Source organism: Sparus aurata, chromosome 16, assembly GCF_900880675.1.
Source record: "Sparus aurata chromosome 16, fSpaAur1.1, whole genome shotgun sequence".
In the NCBI taxonomy this organism is placed as follows: Eukaryota; Metazoa; Chordata; class Actinopteri; order Spariformes; family Sparidae; genus Sparus; species Sparus aurata.
Window position 1 is genome coordinate 14175911 of NC_044202.1, and position 20354 is coordinate 14196264.

General features: G+C 38.7%; 3 protein-coding genes across 5 annotated transcripts; 2 read left to right on the forward strand and 1 right to left on the reverse strand.

Moving 5' to 3' along the window:
- Nucleotides 1-2328: 2328 nt before the first annotated feature.
- Nucleotides 2329-5962, forward strand: chmp3 (charged multivesicular body protein 3). 2 transcript variants are annotated; one of them, XM_030392127.1, is made up of 6 exons: nucleotides 2329-2502; nucleotides 3047-3107; nucleotides 3589-3768; nucleotides 3880-4001; nucleotides 4156-4270; nucleotides 4950-5962. In XM_030392127.1, the coding sequence occupies exons 1-6, from the start codon at nucleotides 2458-2460 to the stop codon at nucleotides 5087-5089; spliced, it is 663 nt and encodes a 220-aa protein (XP_030247987.1). In that variant the 5' UTR covers nucleotides 2329-2457; the 3' UTR covers nucleotides 5090-5962. The 2 variants fall into 2 exon arrangements, with proteins under 2 accessions (XP_030247987.1, XP_030247988.1); XM_030392128.1 differs by lacking the exon at nucleotides 4950-5962 and adding an exon at nucleotides 4428-4915.
- A 982-nt stretch (nucleotides 5963-6944) lies between these two features.
- Nucleotides 6945-15278, forward strand: reep1 (receptor accessory protein 1). 2 transcript variants are annotated; one of them, XM_030392125.1, is made up of 8 exons: nucleotides 6945-7083; nucleotides 8615-8687; nucleotides 8918-8994; nucleotides 9134-9254; nucleotides 9659-9772; nucleotides 10023-10185; nucleotides 11869-12134; nucleotides 13079-15278. In XM_030392125.1, the coding sequence occupies exons 1-8, from the start codon at nucleotides 7052-7054 to the stop codon at nucleotides 13148-13150; spliced, it is 918 nt and encodes a 305-aa protein (XP_030247985.1). In that variant the 5' UTR covers nucleotides 6945-7051; the 3' UTR covers nucleotides 13151-15278. The 2 variants fall into 2 exon arrangements, with proteins under 2 accessions (XP_030247985.1, XP_030247986.1); XM_030392126.1 differs by having other exon boundaries at nucleotides 6948-7083; nucleotides 11869-12065.
- Nucleotides 13996-17846, reverse strand: mrpl35 (mitochondrial ribosomal protein L35). The gene is made up of 4 exons (XM_030392129.1): nucleotides 17736-17846; nucleotides 17329-17494; nucleotides 15718-15862; nucleotides 13996-15608 (listed from the first exon to the last, which is right to left on the reverse strand). Exons 1-4 carry the CDS (start codon nucleotides 17788-17790, stop codon nucleotides 15420-15422), a joined length of 555 nt encoding a protein of 184 aa, XP_030247989.1. The 5' UTR covers nucleotides 17791-17846; the 3' UTR covers nucleotides 13996-15419.
- Nucleotides 17847-20354: the final 2508 nt, after the last annotated feature.

Sequence of the window (20354 nt, forward strand, 5' to 3'; positions counted from 1 at the left end):
ATCTAACCTGTCAGGTAGAGTTACTCGGATCACGTCTCGCGTGCTGCAGGGTCGATGCGTGCACATTACGCTAATATCTTTGAGGTTTGCGTTTCAGAGATCTAAATGATGTCTGGAACTTGCAAAAGGTGGCACATAGTTTGAAAGAAGGAGCTGCCTGAAAGGCTTCGGAGAGGGGATGAAAGTACCTGTCGCCCAGTGACACAGGTGTGGTCCAGCCGTACATTGAACTGTTCATCCATACAATACTACCTTATAGCAAACATGTAAATATGGACAGAAGAAGTGAAAAGGAAACAAATAATTAATAATTAAAAAAATGGCTTTAAGATTTGCACGAAAATGTAATTGTTTTATTTATTCGTTCATTCATTCGTTTATTTTAATATGAGCTATTCATATCAATAATTCATAAATATATTAGCAGGGTGTTTGTAAAAATTCCAACTTTACAGTGTAACAAGTCAAAATCCTGTATTCAAAACTCAACTCAATTAAGGCAGCAAGGTATTGACCCCAAAATATACTTGAACCATAAAAAAATACATGGATATCTTCCCCCTTTGGAATGTCAGATCACTTATATTACATTATTTACTTCTATTATGATTATTATTAATGGAACATGAATGTGTAATAAGTGTATTATTGGTGTTATAACAATGTATGCCAGTGTGTTTGCTTGTGGACATCTGCTCCACTGCATACAGGTTTTAGTAGTGCCTGTCCACCAACACAGTCATCAGTCTTCTGATTGGGTGTGTAAAGACTGTGCTTGATGGACATCTTGACTCTTCTGACAGCTTTGTGGCATTTGTCAGGGCGGTACCACTTGCCATGTTACATTCCACTTGGCTGGCTGTTTCAGACAGGTACTGTGCATGTTTGCTCACTGTCAAACAGTCATGGCTTAATAGGGCACTTAAATGAAGACATTGTTGATATTATTATCAATACCTGTGAGTTTCCATCTATGGCGTTTGGTGACTTCATGTAGATTAACTCCAATAATAGCTCTATCTAACATCCACCTTTGCAGAGGTCTAATAAGACGGATGAAAAAGAAAACAAATGAATGAGAGTACAGGGTCTAAGTAAAAGATGCAATACTAAACTACAAGAATACTCCACTACAAATAGAATTACCCAGATTATAATGACACACAGCAAATGCAGCCCAATAATAATAAGTGACTGTAATAACATGTACAGTGTTAACATGTAAACAGCACTATGCTCTGTGGGAAGTTAATTTCAACTACGTTTTATATACTGGGTAGTGCAATCTTTATCAAGGCATCATATTTTGTTTTTTTATCAAGCTGCTCATTTGTAAAATTGTCATCTGCAAAGGAAATATAGTTTAAAACAAAAAATACAATATGTTGAAGGACTTTATGTTCATTTCCTAACTAAGGAAAGTTTGCTTAGACCTCATGAAGGGCTATACTAAGTATCTTTGATGTACAATAAGCTTTAATCGATAATACATGATCACATTTTACATTTAGCAGTTTGACTGGTCAGAATTACAATGTGACCACTTCTACTCAATTCTACTTCTACAGTCTGAGTAGAATGATAGTTCAAGAAATCTACAAACAGCGTGAGTTGCTCCATATGTGAGGAGCTATTTATTATTAATTTGCTGTTTTATGTGTAAGATTAGATACTTTCTTTTAAAAGACATATTGTATTTTCTTCGTTAGTTTAGCATTTAAGATTTGGTAGTGTGTTTCCTTTATATTGTAAGAATCGGGCAGCACTTGGCCCCTCCAATTTTATATAAGTAGATATAGGACCACTAGGCAGCAGTAAGTTTTTTACCAGAACAGGAGGAAGCAATAGCCATGATTTATTTGTCCTATTGCTTGCCAAGTCTAAATAAACCACAGGGGGAAAAAAGATTTTAATGGACAATATTCAGTGGCCTTCTGATTTGCAGTTTTATTGTGATTATGGAGACATATCCATGCACAAGATCTCTTAAACAGGACTTTCACTAGTAACCCTAAAATAAAGATGTGCTGACTTTAGTTATGACTAGTCAAAACCCCAGTTTCTGATAGCATCAGTTGTATTTTGACTGGTAACAGCTAATTTTGATATCTGGAATTCATATTTCTTGACATCTTACATTTTATTCTTACCTGGCAGAATGTAATCAAATATAGGTTAAATTTGAACTGAATGTGAGTTTGATTTGTCAAATTGTAATTAGGAATTTCTTGAATAAAATGGCTTATCATCATAGCATAGTATTACTGGTTAGATTCCAACTTTTCTTGGACACTTGTCCTTGTTTCCTTGATGAGGACCAGGTGGACTGAAGGTCTCCTCATGTTCGAACGCAGCCCGACGGGCCTGAGCGAGAACAGGAAGTGCTAGTAAAACAGGCTGAGCTAGCCAGCTAGTTTTAGTCAGGTAGGTTAGCTTGCCATTTACTTAATAGACACAATGGGGCTGTTCGGCAGAACACCGGAGAAAGACCCCAAAGAGCTGGTGAGTACTGACAGCTGAAGACAAGGACTGTCTTTGAGAATTTTGTCCGTTGTAAGAAAAGAAACGACAGCACATTTTGCTAACCTTGCTAACGATAGCTTTCAGTTCAACTCAGCTTAGTTCGTCCAATCTGTTGCTACTTCTCGCTAATTGAACAGCTAACTTTAGTCTAATTAAAAGTGAACCAACTGTCCCTTTAATAGTATCTGGTGTTGTCTTGTATTATGTGTGCCATATTTATTGTTATTCGTTTGTTTATATGCCTCATTAACACATCTTATTTGGGTTTCTGTAGCGAGAGCTAGCCAGTTAGCATACAAGCTAACGCTAGTCTGATGTCAGCCGTTTCAATGTAAACAAACCCTGATTTGTTCGCTTAAGCTAACATCGGTGTCTTTTACGGTTTAGCTGTCAAAAGTTTTACATTGCTGTAGTGTAGTGTTACACGTAATGCCTTGTTGAAACGAGTATTACAACATTGTAAGTGTTAGATTAACTGTAATAATATCAGAATAGTTTGTAACAACATGATGTATCATTTCAGATCTCTGAGTGGTCTAAAAAAATCAGGAGGGAAATGAGAGTGATTGACAGACAAATTCGAGGTAAGATACAGACATCTGACAATATCACGGAACAGATTATCTTTATAAGAAAAAAGTGTGATATTGGATGATTGTGATAGCTAACCATATGAAAATGGAAGATATTATCATATTTGTTTGTATTGAAATATATTGATGCAAAAAATAATTGCTTAAAAAATCTTGACACATACTGAGTAATCTCACTGCTGGCAAGATAAATATAAACATCTCTATCATGAAATTATAAATGACTTTACACTAGTAGCAGTGACTCATTACGATGGAAAATTTGTTGCACAATTTTATTACGCCCAACTGTGAATGACCTGATTATGTAAGTTATATGAGTTTGGTCTTGTATCCAACGATATGGCCTTTTCTTTCAGATATATAATTTGTTATTTTATGTTTTTTTATTACACCCCACAGTCAATGATCTAATTATTTATGCTATATAGTATTTTTGTGTTGTATGTAATGACATGCCGTTTTGTTTCAGATATTCAAAGGGAAGAAGACAAAGTTAAGAGATCCATTAAAGATGCTGCCAAAAAGGGCCAGAAGGACGTGTGTCTTGTTCTTGCAAAGGAGATGATTCAGTCAAAACGAGCTGTCACAAAACTTTATGCATCCAAAGCTCACATGAACTCTGCCCTCCTCAGCATGAAGAATCAGGCGGGTGAGTTTGGGAGTACAGCAACTGGTTCATTAGAGAGGGGGAAATGTATCTAAAATTCTTTAATGTCATCAGTTGAACCACTGAACTTAATGTTCTGCTCTGTGTTTCTAGCTGTTGTCCGTGTAGCTGGAGCCTTGCAGAAGAGCACAGAGGTGATGAAAGCCATGCAGAACCTTGTGAAAATCCCAGAGATCCAGGCCAACATGAGGGAGCTATCAAAGGAGATGATGAAGGTCAGCAGCAATGTCCAAAATAAATAGATAGAAATTACTTTACAGCCATATCAGTACAAGAACGTTAGTACGACTTCACTCACAATCTAACATTATTTCTTTACAAGAAAACCTTGCTAAACAATGGCATCACATACATGCATCCATCTTTCAGGCTGGCATCATTGAGGAGATGCTGGAAGACACATTTGAGAGCATGGAAGATGGAGAAGAGATGGAGGAAGCAGCAGAGGAGGAGGTTGACAAGATCCTCTTTGAGATCACAGCAGGTGAAAGATTTGTTCAACTAAAGCCTTGTTTCCACCAAGCAGACCGATTCACCTCGTTACACATGGTTATTTTTGCAGTTACATTATCAGATGTTGTGGATGGTACTAAAAAAATCACTTTGTGACATCCTGTACTGTCTTTTCCTCTCAATTTGAGGTACCTTGCAAAATGATCCTGTACTATAAGATGGACACTGCAGACCACTGACCAATCACTCAGAACACCCTTTCTCAAGCAAAGCCTGTTTCCCTGTTGAAATGATCAACCGCATACTGAGAAGAAAGCATACAAAATGTGTGTGCTATGTGTGGTTGAGCAGCGGAGAGTAATGTACAGTTCAGGTCACAGTTTGTCAGTTAATAAAAGCAGAAGTTTCCCACAAGTTATAGCCAGTCTCCCCAGTTGTCTCCCAACTGGAAAAGTAAAAGAGTTTACCTCCAAAGGCGGTCCGTGGTGGAAACATGAAACAGATCTCTGTTTAGGTACAGTTTCCACGGGTTATGTACAAGTCAAAGGGAACTACACAGAAAGTACTTTGGCAGAAACTAAGCTATACTCATCACAATATGCTATTGTTATATTCCTGTTTTGTTATAAAGGTTTGGCATATAGACCCATCACAGTACCACAAGGAACAATACTGAAAGCTTTGTCTCATGGTTCTTTTTGCTTCATTAGGGGCACTTGGCAAAGCACCGAGCAAAGTCACAGATGCCCTGCCTGAAATGGAGCCCCCTGGAGCGGCTGCAGCTTCAGACGAAGAGTCAGAGGAGGACATTGAAGAGATGCAGTCAAGATTGGCAGCTCTGAGGAGCTAAGGTGAACTGCCACTGTTCTGTCAAAGTCAGCTTGCTCACTCCAATAAGGACAATTCTGGTGCGGATTTTGCAGTACTGAGCATCCTCTCTGCTTCATATTATAATTCTTATTTCACATAATCATTTGAGGGTTAACTTTGTGCAGTTAATGTCTTTTAAAAAAGGTTTTTTTTATAGAGCGTTTGGTCTACTCAGCCAGAAGAAAAGGTGTTTCTTACTTTTTGTCTTTAATTATCGGGGGTAACCCTTGGTAAGTCTTTATTATCCAAAGTCAAACAGAAGGTTTAAGAAAGTGTATATAATGTAAGTATGAAAAGCCTGCTGTGCCTACAGTGCGTCATCATATTCTTCTGTCCTAAGTTATGGACCGGTGGTGGAGGTACTTGGGTATTTATGATCCAAAAAAGTGATTAAGGAACTGTTGATGGAAGCCACCCTGCACTTAAATCACATCCTAGATTACTTTTTAGCAGTTGCTCTAATCTGTAGGATGCATTTTGTTAGCAACAGCTGTTCTGTTTACTGGTAACCAGCCCACATTATCTAACTGACACTAGAGACGATGGGTGGATTTCTCCTTTGATAGTTTTTTTTCTGTACAGTCAACATATATCTGTTCTATATGTGGTCATACATGTAAAGTACACTCATGAGCAAAAAAAATGCACGCATACTACCCTAACCTATTATTTGCATTAACACAACGTTAAGTGTTTGACTTTATCAGGATTAAGTTCCTTCTCAGCAGGAGGATGCAGAGGAAATGAGAAGGTCAGTTAGTGCAGAACGTATGTGTTGTGGATGTATTGTGTGTATAATTTTTCTATGTGGATGGGGAAAAATAAGGAAAATAAACTTTTAAGAACAACGGTTGCCAGTGAGAAGAAACTATTCCGCCTTTTTCTACTCAGAAGTCTTTTTATATTTAAACCTCTGATATGTAAGGTGTAGAATTACATCATGTGGACGAGTCATTTCTTTTTAAAGAAATACAAGAAGTTGGCAGTGCGTTTTGGTCTCCCTTATTCTGAAGCCAAACCTTGGCTTCAGAATGGACAAAAGGATTGGATTTCAACCAGCCACAGCCCTCCCTCGGCCGCTTTTGCTGTACTGTAACAAAACCTCGTCTCTGCTCTCTGGCTTCAGTATGTAGGCCACCGGCTGGACGAAACAAAGGTACTCGGGCTCTAATGGAACAGGTGTTCTCAGGTTTGGTGAGCAGAGATCAAGAGATCACCCAGAGAAAGTCTCTCAAACATTTTTTTAACCTGATTATGCAGACATCATCTGGTTTGCAGTTTTCCCAATACTCAAAGAGTAAGTTACTTTAAGTTAATTTATCTGATGTCTGATTTTATGATATTTCTACATGCGTTGCCAAAGCACTAGTTTGTTACCGTCATCTACAAAGGTGATACTACATTATTACCTTGGTCCGGTGTCAACTTCAATTTTTCAGACCTGTGTTATGTCATAGGTTAGTAAAATGACCGGAAACAAATGGGCAACTTCTTTGATTAACTTTGACATAATCAGAACTGAATACCATTGTTTGTCAGTGAAGACTTGACTTAGTTTTTAGGGAGATTGATTGATTGGCATTCTAAAGACAAAACGATTAAACTAGCAAACAAGCAGCAGATGTATCCACAATTTTAACAACTGCCCACATGGTTCATGTTTTGAATTAAGGTGTGTTTAGTTGTGACACAGAAAATCCTGGGTCAGGTTTTCAGACACACTTACAGCAGGAAGGACACTCAACACCCACCCGTCATCCTGAGTATCTGTAATGTCTCTGTAATGCAACACTGCCATCTATGGATAAAAGTCATAGTCGCACTGTTTTTTCCTGCATCACGTTGCCGCCTGTGTGCGTCCACACGCAGCCGCCTGGACGCGCCTGTCATCTGGAGGAAACTCCTCCCCGCAGACAGCGCGTCCTGTCGCCTTTCCAGCGCAATGGTCTCCTGGATCATCTCTAGACTTGTGGTGTAAGTCATTTTTTATTATTTCTTTGCAATATGCTGTGTCACAGAGTAATATATGGCCTATCAATAATTTGCGATTCCTGGTTATTGCGTGAATTTGAGCGTTTCATTGAGGGTGCAGGAGCTGCGCTCTTTACGAGCCCCCGCAAATTGTCTGATCTTTAATAAGAAACAAGGCAGAGCCGATGTCGGTCCATTAATTTTTGACTGGAAAACCGTCGGAATGCGTCCGGATTGTACTTTGCCATTTGAGCAGGCATGCTGAGCCAGGCCTGTGCAGACCTTCTGTACATCTGAGCAGGCTGGAGGCGCTCAGTAGCCAGAGACTCTTTGTGTTTATCAAATGGCTTCTTCTTTTTTTTTTTTTATTATAGACAAAGAGGTGACGCGATGGGACTGATCTTTTATCATGCATGAAATGATAACATGAGTCAGACGCAGAAATCTGAAGCGTCTTTCACGGAGCTAAATGTCAGAGAGTGGCGAGGTGACTGAACAACAGGAGCGGTCTTTGAGTGGAGCTATATTTTCTGTTGATGTCCCATATTGGAAAAAAAACAAAAGGGATGGGTCAGCCGGCTCAGGTTACAGCGCAAGACTTAGTCATGTAATAAGACATGTGTTCCCCTATAGATAGGAATTTAAATGAGATTCAACAATAGGACATTTCTAAGCGAAAGTTGGCTATTTTTACCTGCACAAAGTATGAATCAGCGCTATTCCAGACCGTGTGCAGTGAGCCAACTGCAGGCCCAACCTCAAAATAGTGAGCCAATTAAATTTAGATTACAAGATCTTGTTGCCTACATGGGACAGATGTCGGTCCCGGTTGTTTAAGAACAAAACTGTTTATGTGTCTCATTTTGGGTCCAAACTCCAACAGAAAGGTTGATGAGCTGCCTCCTTCTCACAGATGATCTATTTATTTTTAGTGTCCTTGTGTTTATACACCCTGTTGGAGCACATCTAGCTGGTCATGCCAGAGAGGTGCAACATGATGTGGGTCAGTAATTTGATCAGGTCGCACTCACAGCTGTTGCCTGGCTGTAGCACTTGAACGCCCGTCCTGTCTCTGTGAGGACACCCAGCAGCACAGGTGTCTGCACACGAATAGAAATGTTTGGAAAAGGACGGAGAAAAAAAACCACACACACATGAAGCTAATTTTACCTCGTGTCTGGAAGCTTGGCACCTGGACAGCTTGTTTCGTCAAATCAGCCAGGGTGAAATCTAACTGGAGTGGGTGTCTTTTAATGGTTTCCTTCTGGAAGGAACACGCTGTTGTACCCATTCTGCCCTCCCTTGATCTCACCTGACAACCTGTCCATCCATTTATTTATGTAGGCCGCAGCTCTGAGGAGCCATGGTCAAAACTATCCTGTGTAAATGTAACCGTAAATGTGTTTAAGATGACAAACACATTTCTTTGAATCTCTGCTTAACCCAAATAATATTGTCCACTTTCATGATTTGTCAGTTGCATTTGAAATGTATTGATTTAATATATTATTCATTATACATCTTTGTCTTCTAGACTTGTGTTTGGTACACTATATCCCGCTTACTCATCTTATAAAGCTGTGAAGTCGAAAGATGTGAAAGAATACGTGAGTATATCATTTGTATTGTTGGTTATGAAGTCATATCAGGCTGTGTTGTCCTCAGGGCAGGGCAATGTAATGATATTATAACGTCATCATTATATCTGTCTCGTGATATAAGACATTATATCTTTTAAAGGCTGCATTATAGTAAATCGCCCAGCCCTAGTTGTCCTTATTAATACGATTCTAAGTTATCGTGTAGCTTCTCTAACTATATTTTACTGTTCTCTTAGGTAAAATGGATGATGTACTGGATAATATTTGCCCTCTTCACGACGGTGGAAGTATTCACAGATATGTTTATTTGTTGGTGAGCGCCCTTTGTGATTATTCAGCTTCTCTAATGGAAAAAGTTAACCTCTTGACATTTATTGTGTTAACATCACATGACATATTTTGTCTTTACTTTGTTGTGCCAGTGGCTCCATCATTTTGCTCCTTTGTTTCAGGCTTCCTTTCTACTATGAACTGAAGATAGCCTTTGTGGTGTGGCTGCTGTCCCCCTACACTAAAGGCTCCAGTGTGCTATACAGGAAGTTTGTGCATCCCACGCTTTCCTCAAAAGAAAAGGTGAAATGCCCTTCCTTTGCTGTTGGGTCTTCCTTTTGTCTGCGAGTGTGGTTCAAGGAAAGGCTCAGGTGCAAACGTTCGTTCTAGGCTCTAAGTTAGTCTGCGTGATTTTCTGACTAACATAATTTAAGGATCGCAGCTTTTCGTGGAGACAAAAGCTCCTCTGTGCCAATTCACTTTTCCACTTTAGCTGTTAAAGTGTTTGCAGGGACAGGAGACAGGAAATGTCATCATGTTCCTCCATCTCTCCTTTCCTTTTTCCTCTGCGTCTGAGTCAGGAAACACATTAGTGAGTCAGACAGAATTAAATCAAAGTGCAATCAAGAAATGTAAGAATCACCGAGATGATTTTGACATTGATGACAAGATATGTTTATTTATACATTTTTTGGTACTTTTCCCAGGAAATTGATGACTACATTGGCCAAGCGAAGGACAAAAGCTATGACACACTGGTGCATTTTGGGAGAAAAGGGCTGAATGTCGCAGCTACAGCTGCAGTCATGGCTGCAACAAAGGTAATGCAGACTCGTTTGTTTTGTATTGACCAGGGGGTACAGTGGAGGGGCATTGTGGGTAGGGCCTCAAGCCTGTTATGTTGTTTACTATTCACATAATTAGGTAGGATTAATAAATACAGCTTTGGATGTTTGTTTTTAAAGTAGGAGATCCAGTAGCCTATTGTAATTATTTATGCCCTTAAAGATGATCCATGCTCTTACTGTTACACGTTGCTGACCCTAATCCTGACCGTGTTGCCCTTTCTAGAGCCAAGGCGTCCTGTCAGACAGGCTGAGGAGTTTCAGCATGCAGGATCTGTCTTCCTATCAGTCTGACCCTGTTAACACCAGCCCCGGCACTACGCAGCCTGCACCAGCACAGCAGCGGACCAGAACCATGATGCGCAGCAAGTCAGAGAGCTACAACAAGGGTGAGACGAAATCACTGTGGTCAGCACAGTGTGTTAAAACCCACTACAGATATTGACTTAATCCAGCAAGCTAATAGTGTTATATAAGCCTATTAATATGTGTAGAGAATATATCAGGTTTTCAACATAACATGGTGGTAAAAATGTGTAACAAACATACTGCCCGTTCACCGAGAACATCAACTTTAGTGGTGCCATTACAATGCAATAACAGTGCCTGGTTGGTTTGTGTGAAACAGATTATCGCATAGATTTCTGTCTTCCTGTTCAAGCTTGTTTAAGCTGACTGATATTGTTTCGTACCTCTGTTTTCCTGAGCGGCCCCCTAACCTCAGTCCCGCCTTCCTGTTTGGAGCAGGTCAGGCCTCACAGGGCTGCCAGGCTAAACCATCCTGTGATAAAAACTCACATGTAGCTGGGAGGATTTGTCCTTAGTTTGACATCATGTGCAAACAGTTGTGTGTTTGTCCTGTGTACATTTTTCGTTTCAGCTAATAATTATTCCTTTGTCGGTAAATTTAGACGTAACATTTAGACAGAAGTGTTTACACTGAAGTGAAATGTCTGTGCGGCAGCTGTAGGCACAACTAATATCAAACAAAGAATTGAAGTATATTCCTAAAATAGCTGCTGTCATTTTATGAGAGTCTGGTGTTTTTCATATTTTTCTTATTGTTAGCTAATCCCATTAACAGACCAACATTAACCAGGTTTTAGTGCGTCTCGAAACACTTCCTGACACACCCTGTCTGTGGCCCTCAGCCCTGGCCCTACTGGTTTCTACTGAAGATGTAAATCCTTCAAAGTAGGTCACAGCTTTATGTTTTTTTCAAGAATGCTCAGTCATTTATTAAACTAGCTGGTCACTGGAGTTATGAGGAAACATTACTAAAACAGGAGTAAACTGTGCATTTGTTAGGGACTATTCTCAGCTGTATAGTACAGTTGCAGGGGGTGAGGCCAACATGTCTAACATTACCCATGATACAACTGCTGCCAACTTCTTTATACATGCCACCATAGGCAGACCATTTATGTAAAACAGTATTACACTATATGCACCAAGGAGTCCCTGCTCCGTTGCTCTAGGCAGAATAAGACCCCTGCACTGATCCTTGTCCTGCTCAAATGAGTATTTATGGCAGCAGGACGGTGACTGAAAATAAACTTCAGTGTCTGTGTTCATAGTAATGAAGGAACATTGTAACTATGCGGCTCTTTTATCTGTTTTCTAGATTTTTTTTTTTTAATCTAAAACTATCTTGATCTTGATCGGACATACTGTCAAGATCAAGTCATTTTTGGTTTTGGTCTTTTTAAGGGATTTGCTGACAATATGAAAAGTACATTATCCACAAAATTCTGTACTGCATCCAAATTGGACACAATTCTGCAGATACTCAGAGGAAGAACAGAGGATACTTCATAAGAACTGGCTTGTTAGGCTTGTTTGTGCTGCAACAAATTGGTTCCCACTTATCATAACTCCCTGTCTGGCCTCTGCTCTGTGGTCTGCAGAATGATAATGCATTACTATATGAACTTTCATAATCCCCACTGGAGAAAAAATCAGATGCCGCTCTACAGCAATTACACAGAGAGTATTTGGCTTTCCATTCAATAGACCAGAGACAGGATGTACATGTTGTTCATCCCTTCCACCGACCTTTCTTCACGGTGCAGGACAGGATTTGGACATGACTGAGTATGAGGTGTTGGACCAGTGGACCTCCAAGGGGTTGCAGTCCCAGACCATTTCACCTTCTGAGTCTGAGTCCTCACCCATTACGCCCTCACTGACACCCAAGTCCTCCCCACCCTCTCCACCCTCCACACCCTCTCCACCTCCCACCCCTCCAGTTCCAGAGCACCCTGAAGAGGTAGGGAAAGAGGTTCAAGCAACTTCAAGCTCACCACAGCTCAGGCTGATTAAGAGGAAGGCTCCTGAGGTATACCGCCTGGCCAACATGGCTGCGCAGCTGCTGCCTGATTCTAACTGCCCCTTGAGAGCGGTGATTTACTCACCCATTCACTAATTTCTACTGCTGTGTATCTAAACAAATCATCATGGTTCAGCACTTCTGCAACTGTGGAGATAATTGGATTTCTGCACTGACGAAGCTGAATCATGTTATAACTTAAGTGGATTTATCGTTGGTTCAAATGAACGTGTGATCTTGCTCTTGTATGATTGCAGTTGCTCACGTGTTTGGAAGTGTGGCATGGAAGCAGTCCAAACATGGCTTACAGAGTGACATGGATTGCCTCCCAGTGCATTTCACTCCTGAAAATAATGTTTTTCATGTAGTGTTTATGGATATGACTCTGCATAATCAGTTCCTAGAATTAATGTTTATTCACTATTACATGTCAACATCTAATATCAGTTATGATATCATATGTGATATGGCATGGCACTGGTTAAAGGATAATGCTGGCAATATTCGGTACCTTTAGTTTGGTTCCTTTAGTTTTATTGTCGACGAAGGGATTTGTCGACAATAAATCTAAAGGAACAATGAATCAATCCTATGCACAAATATTGTCTGTGTAAGCGAAGCCTGATCCTTCCTATTCCGGTGTGCCAGAGACATCTACTGTGTAGGACTGCTACTAACTATTATTCATATTGTTGATTGTTTCCTAAAGCCCAGGGTGATGTCCTCAAATGTCTTTTTTCACAACAATCCAAAGATATTCAGCTCACTGTCGTAGAGGAGGAAAGAAACCAGATAGACTAACACATTGTGGGTCTTGCCTTTGGGATTTGTTGATCAGAAAAACACAAACTAATGCCAGCTGTATTCATGTTAATATTGAGTGAAACACTGTAGTTATTAGCTGACTAACTCCTTCTCCCTCTTTGTTTTCTATCCTCATTTTCGCCTTGCAGCCACCTCTTAGAGTCTTAAGGCCTCTCACAAGATCCAGGAGTGCTCTTTCTTCAAACAATGAAGCCATGTGAAACTAGCCCTAAAGACTCCTCCAGCTGCCTTTGCTGCAAGAAGTGAAAATACTGAATGGCCAAAATCTACATGACTGAAGCAGCCTTTGCTTTGGAATAAGGTATTACCAAAGTGACCTATGATGACCCCTCTATATTAAGTATATAGCTCGTGGCTCATGATAATACAAAAACAATTGTTTGTGACGTTGAGATAGAACAAATGGGCTCCATGCTGACATTGACATTTTGAGTTTGTGGGTTATTGAATATGTATTTATGTACAGTTTGTGTGTACTCCATCTTTCTGATTTGATTGTTTTTATATATCAGGTTCGGGTAGGCAATTGCATGCATGTCTTCCCAGTCATGAGTCCGCTGTTCGTTAAACAGAATGTACTGTCGCTGAATACTACAGCTGGCATTGAGAGTGACATGGCCGCTGCTGTTAAGAGAATGTGTTAAAAGCCAAGGAACAAAAGAAATGGCATGGCTGCTTTTACCCTGATTCAGTCTGTTGCAGAGAAACATCCGTGGGAATTCTGCACTCATTAATTATCAAGTCAACATTTTGAAAAATCCGTTGATTACCCTTAGTATAACACAACCTGACTTTGTGGTAGTAAAAAGGTCAGACAGCAGTGGAGCACAATATTCTGTTGCTTACCTCTTTATTAAAGCCTTAAAGAAAGACATAGCAGAGACATAAAAAAAACTAGTGTCTCCATGTGTGATTTAAGTATTTAAACACGACTACGTTCTCATTAAACAATCATTTTGCACTATGCTTAGAATATAAAGTCCCTGCTCTCGATACTCTGAGAAGGCCAAAAATGCCATGAAATCAAAACAAATTAGTAGCTGAATATTGTCACAAAATACCTTTATTGTTGCTTGTTTCCTCCGGGGTGAAGAAATAATTACATGTGTGACAAGAAGAAGCATTTGCATCACATAAAACAGGTTTTTTGTCAGTGAAGCAGACTGTTTTTGACAATCTACTGTTCAGTTTTTTATGCAAATTTTTTTTGTCATTTAATTGACAATTGAAGGCCAATTAGGAACATGTCACTTTCAGCTGTAGCAGGAATAGGATGAGTATTTACTGTAAATGAACATGGCTCTTTTTCCATGTTTGGAATCACTGTGTAATGCTCTGCTGTTAACTGAGCAACACTGAACTCAACGATCATACCTTCTACTCGCTTCTTCTATTTGTTAGGAATCCATTAGAGTGACTTTATTGGTTTGCAGGTTTACAAACTTACATTTAACTTAATACTGCGTGGTGATACACTGTATGTTTTCATCTTGTACTTTATTCACTGAGCCTGAATCTAAGCAGCATTTTACACACAAAGTATCACTGTGTTTGGTTATTGACGGGTGGACTCACGCAGCAGATTTATGATTTTCATCAATGTATCTGTATCATTCACGGTGGTTTGAAGTTTGAAACAAAAGCTTCTCAGGTACAACTGTTCTGTTTACACGTCATTCACTCTGATGTTGTAGATACACTCGTTATGCACATGAAATGTCCTTTTAATGGATAAATGGTGGAAAAAATTCAGATTATGTGTTTCACTGTAGTAGTATCAGTGTTAGTGTTGGAGGTGATTTCCGTCTATTAAATAATTAATGCAAAGTAAAACGGAGAAAAAAAACGTGTTGCTAAGTAGCAGATTTGTATAATTGTGCATAGACTGAAACTCATCATTGCATGATGTTTGTTATTAATTTGTATGAAAATTGGATTACTTAAATGAGTTTGTGTGGAGCTGTTGGCCTCTTCAGATGCCTGCTGGCAACAAATGACTTTCGGTTGCTTTGTGGTAACAATATAAAACGTTATGACTATACATACATGTCGGCTATAGAGATATGAATAACATGTCTTCTTATTTACTGATCAATTTGCCACTTTGACTTAATTCATGAAGACACACCACTTTACTGAGTTATCCTAAAAAGTTTTGTTCTGGCAGGCCAGAATGTCAAATTAAATTTCAATTTGATTGTGAATTATAAAAACAAAAGGCATTGAAGTGACGACAGGATGGTTTAAAGGCTATCACTTCATCGTTCTGCTGTTTAATATTTCTGTTTAAATCAATTTACAGCCATTAAATATGAAGCAAAACTTTGACTATGTGTCCGTGTGTTTTCTTATCCCAAAGGTGTATTTAAAAGAAAAGTATCATTTAAGACATATGACTTCCTTACATATATAACTTTATTACATTATACTCAAACAGAAAACCAGTCTGTCACTACATGAATCAGCAATTTACACTTTGAGGTTGACCCGATCATGGTACTTCAGGTATGGATCATTAACATACCAGTTCCTCCTTTTCCAAAAAGAGGTTGTCATTTTATCCAAAAGCTTGCTCTGTGTTTTGTTACAGAACACATGCTCCCTCAGGCGCTTTCGTCTGGCAGGCAGCTTCTTCCACAGTTTTTTCTTGTATCCAGCCTGTTTAAGAATGAACGTTTGAGAACTGAGAAGCCGCATTGGAAACGCTGTGTTTTTAAAAGGTGTAAAAGGACAGTAAAACACTAAAAGACTTGCGCCTTGCACACACCTTTCGTCTGATCCAAAGGCCGCAATGCAGCCTCATGAACCTGTCTTTCACAGAGTTGACAGACTTCCTCTTGCCCTTCTTCACACTGTAGTATGTTAGACTTCGGCATGGTTGCTGAGTCAGACTGGGAATAAGTGGCGACACCCTGCAACAACAAAAAGAAGCAGAGAAGGGAAAGAGCACAGGAAGGTTCAATTCACTAAGAATACAAAACAACATATTATCACTTTACATAAAAAGGTATTAGTAGCTAGGCAGATAGTTTTAGTTTCATTTTGTCAGGTTTGACTTTGAATATATCTTTCTTGGCAATTTTTCAGAATTTTAATTTACTACAAACTATCAAAATAAACTAGTTTTCTAGTGACAAGAAGCAGACCTTGAACAAAATCAAATTTTCTTGTTGCACCTCTACAAACTGTAACCCAATCCTCGATTTAAGCTATAATGATCAAACCCCAACACCTAACCCTGATTCCCTAAAGTGAAGAAGTACTTGAGAGAGGAGAGCAATAGGTGACCACTATGATAATGGATAGTTATTAAATAAGACATTAGGTTGCAGTAAACAGTTTACCTGTACTAAGATTCTCTCCTAAAGCAAATATGCTCTCCTATTTACCTTTAGACAATTATTTGAACAAGAACAAGCTTCATGGTGTTTATAGGGAACACTGAAATTAGTTCTGAGGCTAATCTACGATCATCTCAGTCCCTAAACCGTGGGCATTATTCTGCTGCTGTAATAGTCTTCATTCTTCTGGTAAGAGTTTCAAAAAGAAGGCTACAGCGCTTTGCTTCTCTACAGCCTCAGGACCTTTAACACCCATCCCCAAAGGTGTTGGATAGGGATGAGATAACAATGTGATCCATTGTTATGTTACAATACTGAGCATATAAAAACAGCCCCTTGATAGGGATACAACAAACCTTTGACCTTTATTTCTTTATTATTGTCCTTTATCTTACTTTTTTATTGTATTGGTTTTTTTTTTTACTATTAGTATTGTTTAAAACAAAACTACTGTCCTTTGGCTGCTGTGATGAATTAACTTCCCCGTTTGAGGTACAAATAAAGGAAATTCTGATTCCGATTCTAAAGCCCCTCATCGAATAATGTAAAAAAAAAAAAATGTATGAGCAGGATAAAGGGACTACAGCTTTACTTTCCTGTTACAACTCTGTATTTTCCTTATCCATGGTAAATTAAACTTGTACTTCGTATTGGAATTATACAGTCTGTTGTAAAGAAGAAGAAGAAAAAAAACAGCTCCATACAGGGTTCGTTCCTCAATTCATCTTTAGCGCTTCACAATTTAAAAACTGTTTATAGCTTATCACTAGTTTATAACTAGTTTATATAATTTATTTATTCTTGTATTTACCATTTGCTCTTTGGATCACATAAAGGGACTACAACTAGCATTTCGTTATAGACCCTGTGTTGTGGATTGACATATAAACCATGTCTTTTATATTGCATTATGTACAGTAGAGTATAAATTATTATTATTAGAAGTATATAGCGGAGTATGAAAAAAAAAATAAAAAATTAATGTCTACTTGACAGTCTTCTGAAAATCATCAGCAGGGTTTTCTCTGGTCTGTTACCGTTGTAGGATGTTGTACCGGGGTGTCTGACACACTGCACCCCGCAGAGGAGCTCGGACAGCGGCTGCAGCGGAGTTGTAGAGAGCTGGAGGCTGGATGAGACTGGAAAGCTGACAAAGCTGCGGTGTCTTGGCACACAGCGAGACAGACAGCGGCCTCAGCAGGCCTGTCAGACGCAAGAATAACATGAAAACACATGAGAGGAGTCTCATCGAGGTCAGAAAACCATGCATTGATGCTAGTTAGCTAATGTACCGAAATCACGTACTCCTAATGTTAACAAATAACACGTACGCACAATTGCTACAAAATTAATTCAGAACGTTTGCAATGGATACAACACTAAACATTTACAAAATGAAGAGACTGAAATGAAAATGTATGAAAGTCAACTTGTATGTACATACCAGACACCCTCCTTGCCAGGGCGGCCGCCATGTTTTCTTCTGAATGCGTGCGCATGTACGGAGTCCGGCTTGGACAAATTAAAATTTTCTCTCATCGAGCGTTAACACACAGCGCATTACCGCCACCTAGTATTAGTAACTGGACATTTATCTCTGTACGCAATATCAAAAGAATCCAGAATGCATGTATGTATGTATGTGTGTGTGTGTGTGTGGGTGGGGGGGTGGGGTGTGTGGGTGTATATGTGAGAGAGATAGATATGTATAGTATATAGGATATAATATAAGACATAGAGGATATATATTATATATATATATTATGAGTATTATATATGAGATATGATATGATAGTAGATTAAGATATAAGTAATATATAGTATAATAGGATATATATATATTATATATATATATATATTATATATATATATATATATATATATATATATAATATATATATATATATATATATATATATATATATATTATATATATATGAACTACAGTTTTATGATTGTTATGAAGGTGGTTCATGATAGAATTTTCTTCAACCAGACCATCGTCATCAGAATATTTATTACATGTTAATACATCAATAATAGCTTAGGCCCATATATAACATTCTGAAAGGGGATGTATTGAATAAGTAGTACTTCTACCTTTTTATACTTTAAGAATGTTGCTTGAAGTACTTAGTTTCACTGGGGATAAGTGTTACGGCTTCCAGTATCATTCTTCTATGAGTCTTGTATATATCTTAAAAGCTGTATTTGTCTTTCTGCTCCATGGTTGTCACACTCTGTAAACTTGTTTATCTGATCCTAAGATCTGCCATTTGTCACAGTCTTCAGTTGGCTGTTTACATAATGTGGAAAGAACTGTTCACTGCTGTGAAACTTAACCACAGTCTTGTTAGTGAGACCTTTCTCTTTTCTTTAGTCTGGTATACCTTGTATTGTAGCAGCCACTGAATCTTTCCTTTTCATGGCAGATATTTTCTCTTGTCATAGCAGGAGCAGCCTATAACATAATCAGTGTTCCACGTGAGTGCAGTCCAATGGCCCTGGATCTGGAAATGGAATGCAGTTGTTAATGTTGTTAGGTACACCAGTGCTTTTAATGCAATGACACGTCAAAATATCTGCTGTGATGTGTGCAGTTAACCTCTCAACTCTGCTTTAGCATCCCGCAGCTTTACTTTGATCACAGTACAATGATCAGACACCTTATTCAAAAAGACGGGGAGTTAAAACCACTAAATATGATTGAAAAAGTAGATCCTTATTAGAACATAAACTCCTAAAAACATAGAAGTAAAAACTAGAAAGGCAATGTAACATTTTGAAATTTTCATGTGTTTCAGAGGCTTGTGACCTTTTTACTGCCTTCTTACTACTTATAATGGGATGATTTATACTAAAAACTATTCATGGTCGCCTCACGGATATTATCCCATTAAAGAGTTTGGTCAACAAATTTGACATGCAGTCAAAATGGCATCCAAGATTAATTGAGGAAAGTAAAAACTCAAAGATTACAGTTTTTATTGATTGCTTTGACCTGCTTAAACAAACTGGGATCCACTCGGTTTTCATCATCACTGTCTCAGCAGAGCACAAGACGCCTCTTGCAAATGTGTTAACCCTTTCTCATTGAATTGACACATTTTCCCCACCCTTTTGCAGAACACACAGATGTCATTCAAGCAGTCCAAACTCCATTGTTTTAGCTATGGTAACCAAACAGAAACCATTTGTTCCTAACTATTAGAAACTACCTACATCAGTATGAAATCACTAAAGCACCTGTTTGACACTCCAAACCACAAATCTTCAATGAGCAATCAGTCTGCAGGCCTTAAAAAGTGCAGCGGCTGTGTTGTTCTTTGCCAACATGGATTGAAGAGGTCTAAGGCAGATGAGAGTGAGAAATAGGTGCAGAGGAATGTCAAGGTTGGATGGCATGCAAGAATATTTTCCCCTTGGTTCATTGTAAGAGAGGATAATGAATGTGATGTGGATGAGGCCATGTGGCCCCATCTTCAAGACAGAAGAGACTGAGTTTCAATAGTGGTATCAATAGTATTTCTTATACTCTACAGTAATAGATTGTTATACTTTACTGTAATATTTTATATCTTTAACTTCTTTTCTATGTTTTTAAACAGGTCAGTTGTTCAGGAAAAGGCTTGCTGTGAAGCTGCAGAAATGTTTTGTGGACTATGAGACTACCAGCTTTCTTATTTTCTTATACTCTAATAGATTTTATTTTGGTTTCCATGTATTTTGTGTAATAATTACAGTGTTTCAGTTTTCAGCCACAGTTCGAAAAAAAGAATCAATGGAATCAAAAAATGCATCAAAGCATTTCTGATTCTGGATTCAATTCTTTGCAAGAAGGCAAATTTGACAACAAATGGCACTGGCATGAAAGCTACGTAGAGTAATAGGCCACAATGACAAGCAATGGTGCACTGATTCGCACTGAGTGCTATATTTTGTATTTTGTTGTCCACTGTGTAATGGTTGATTGGAAGAGCTCATACTCTTGTTTGCAAGTTGTGTTGTTTAAAGGCAAAATGGGCTTTTGTTGCATATTTTAAATGTTGTGGCGTGGTTAGAG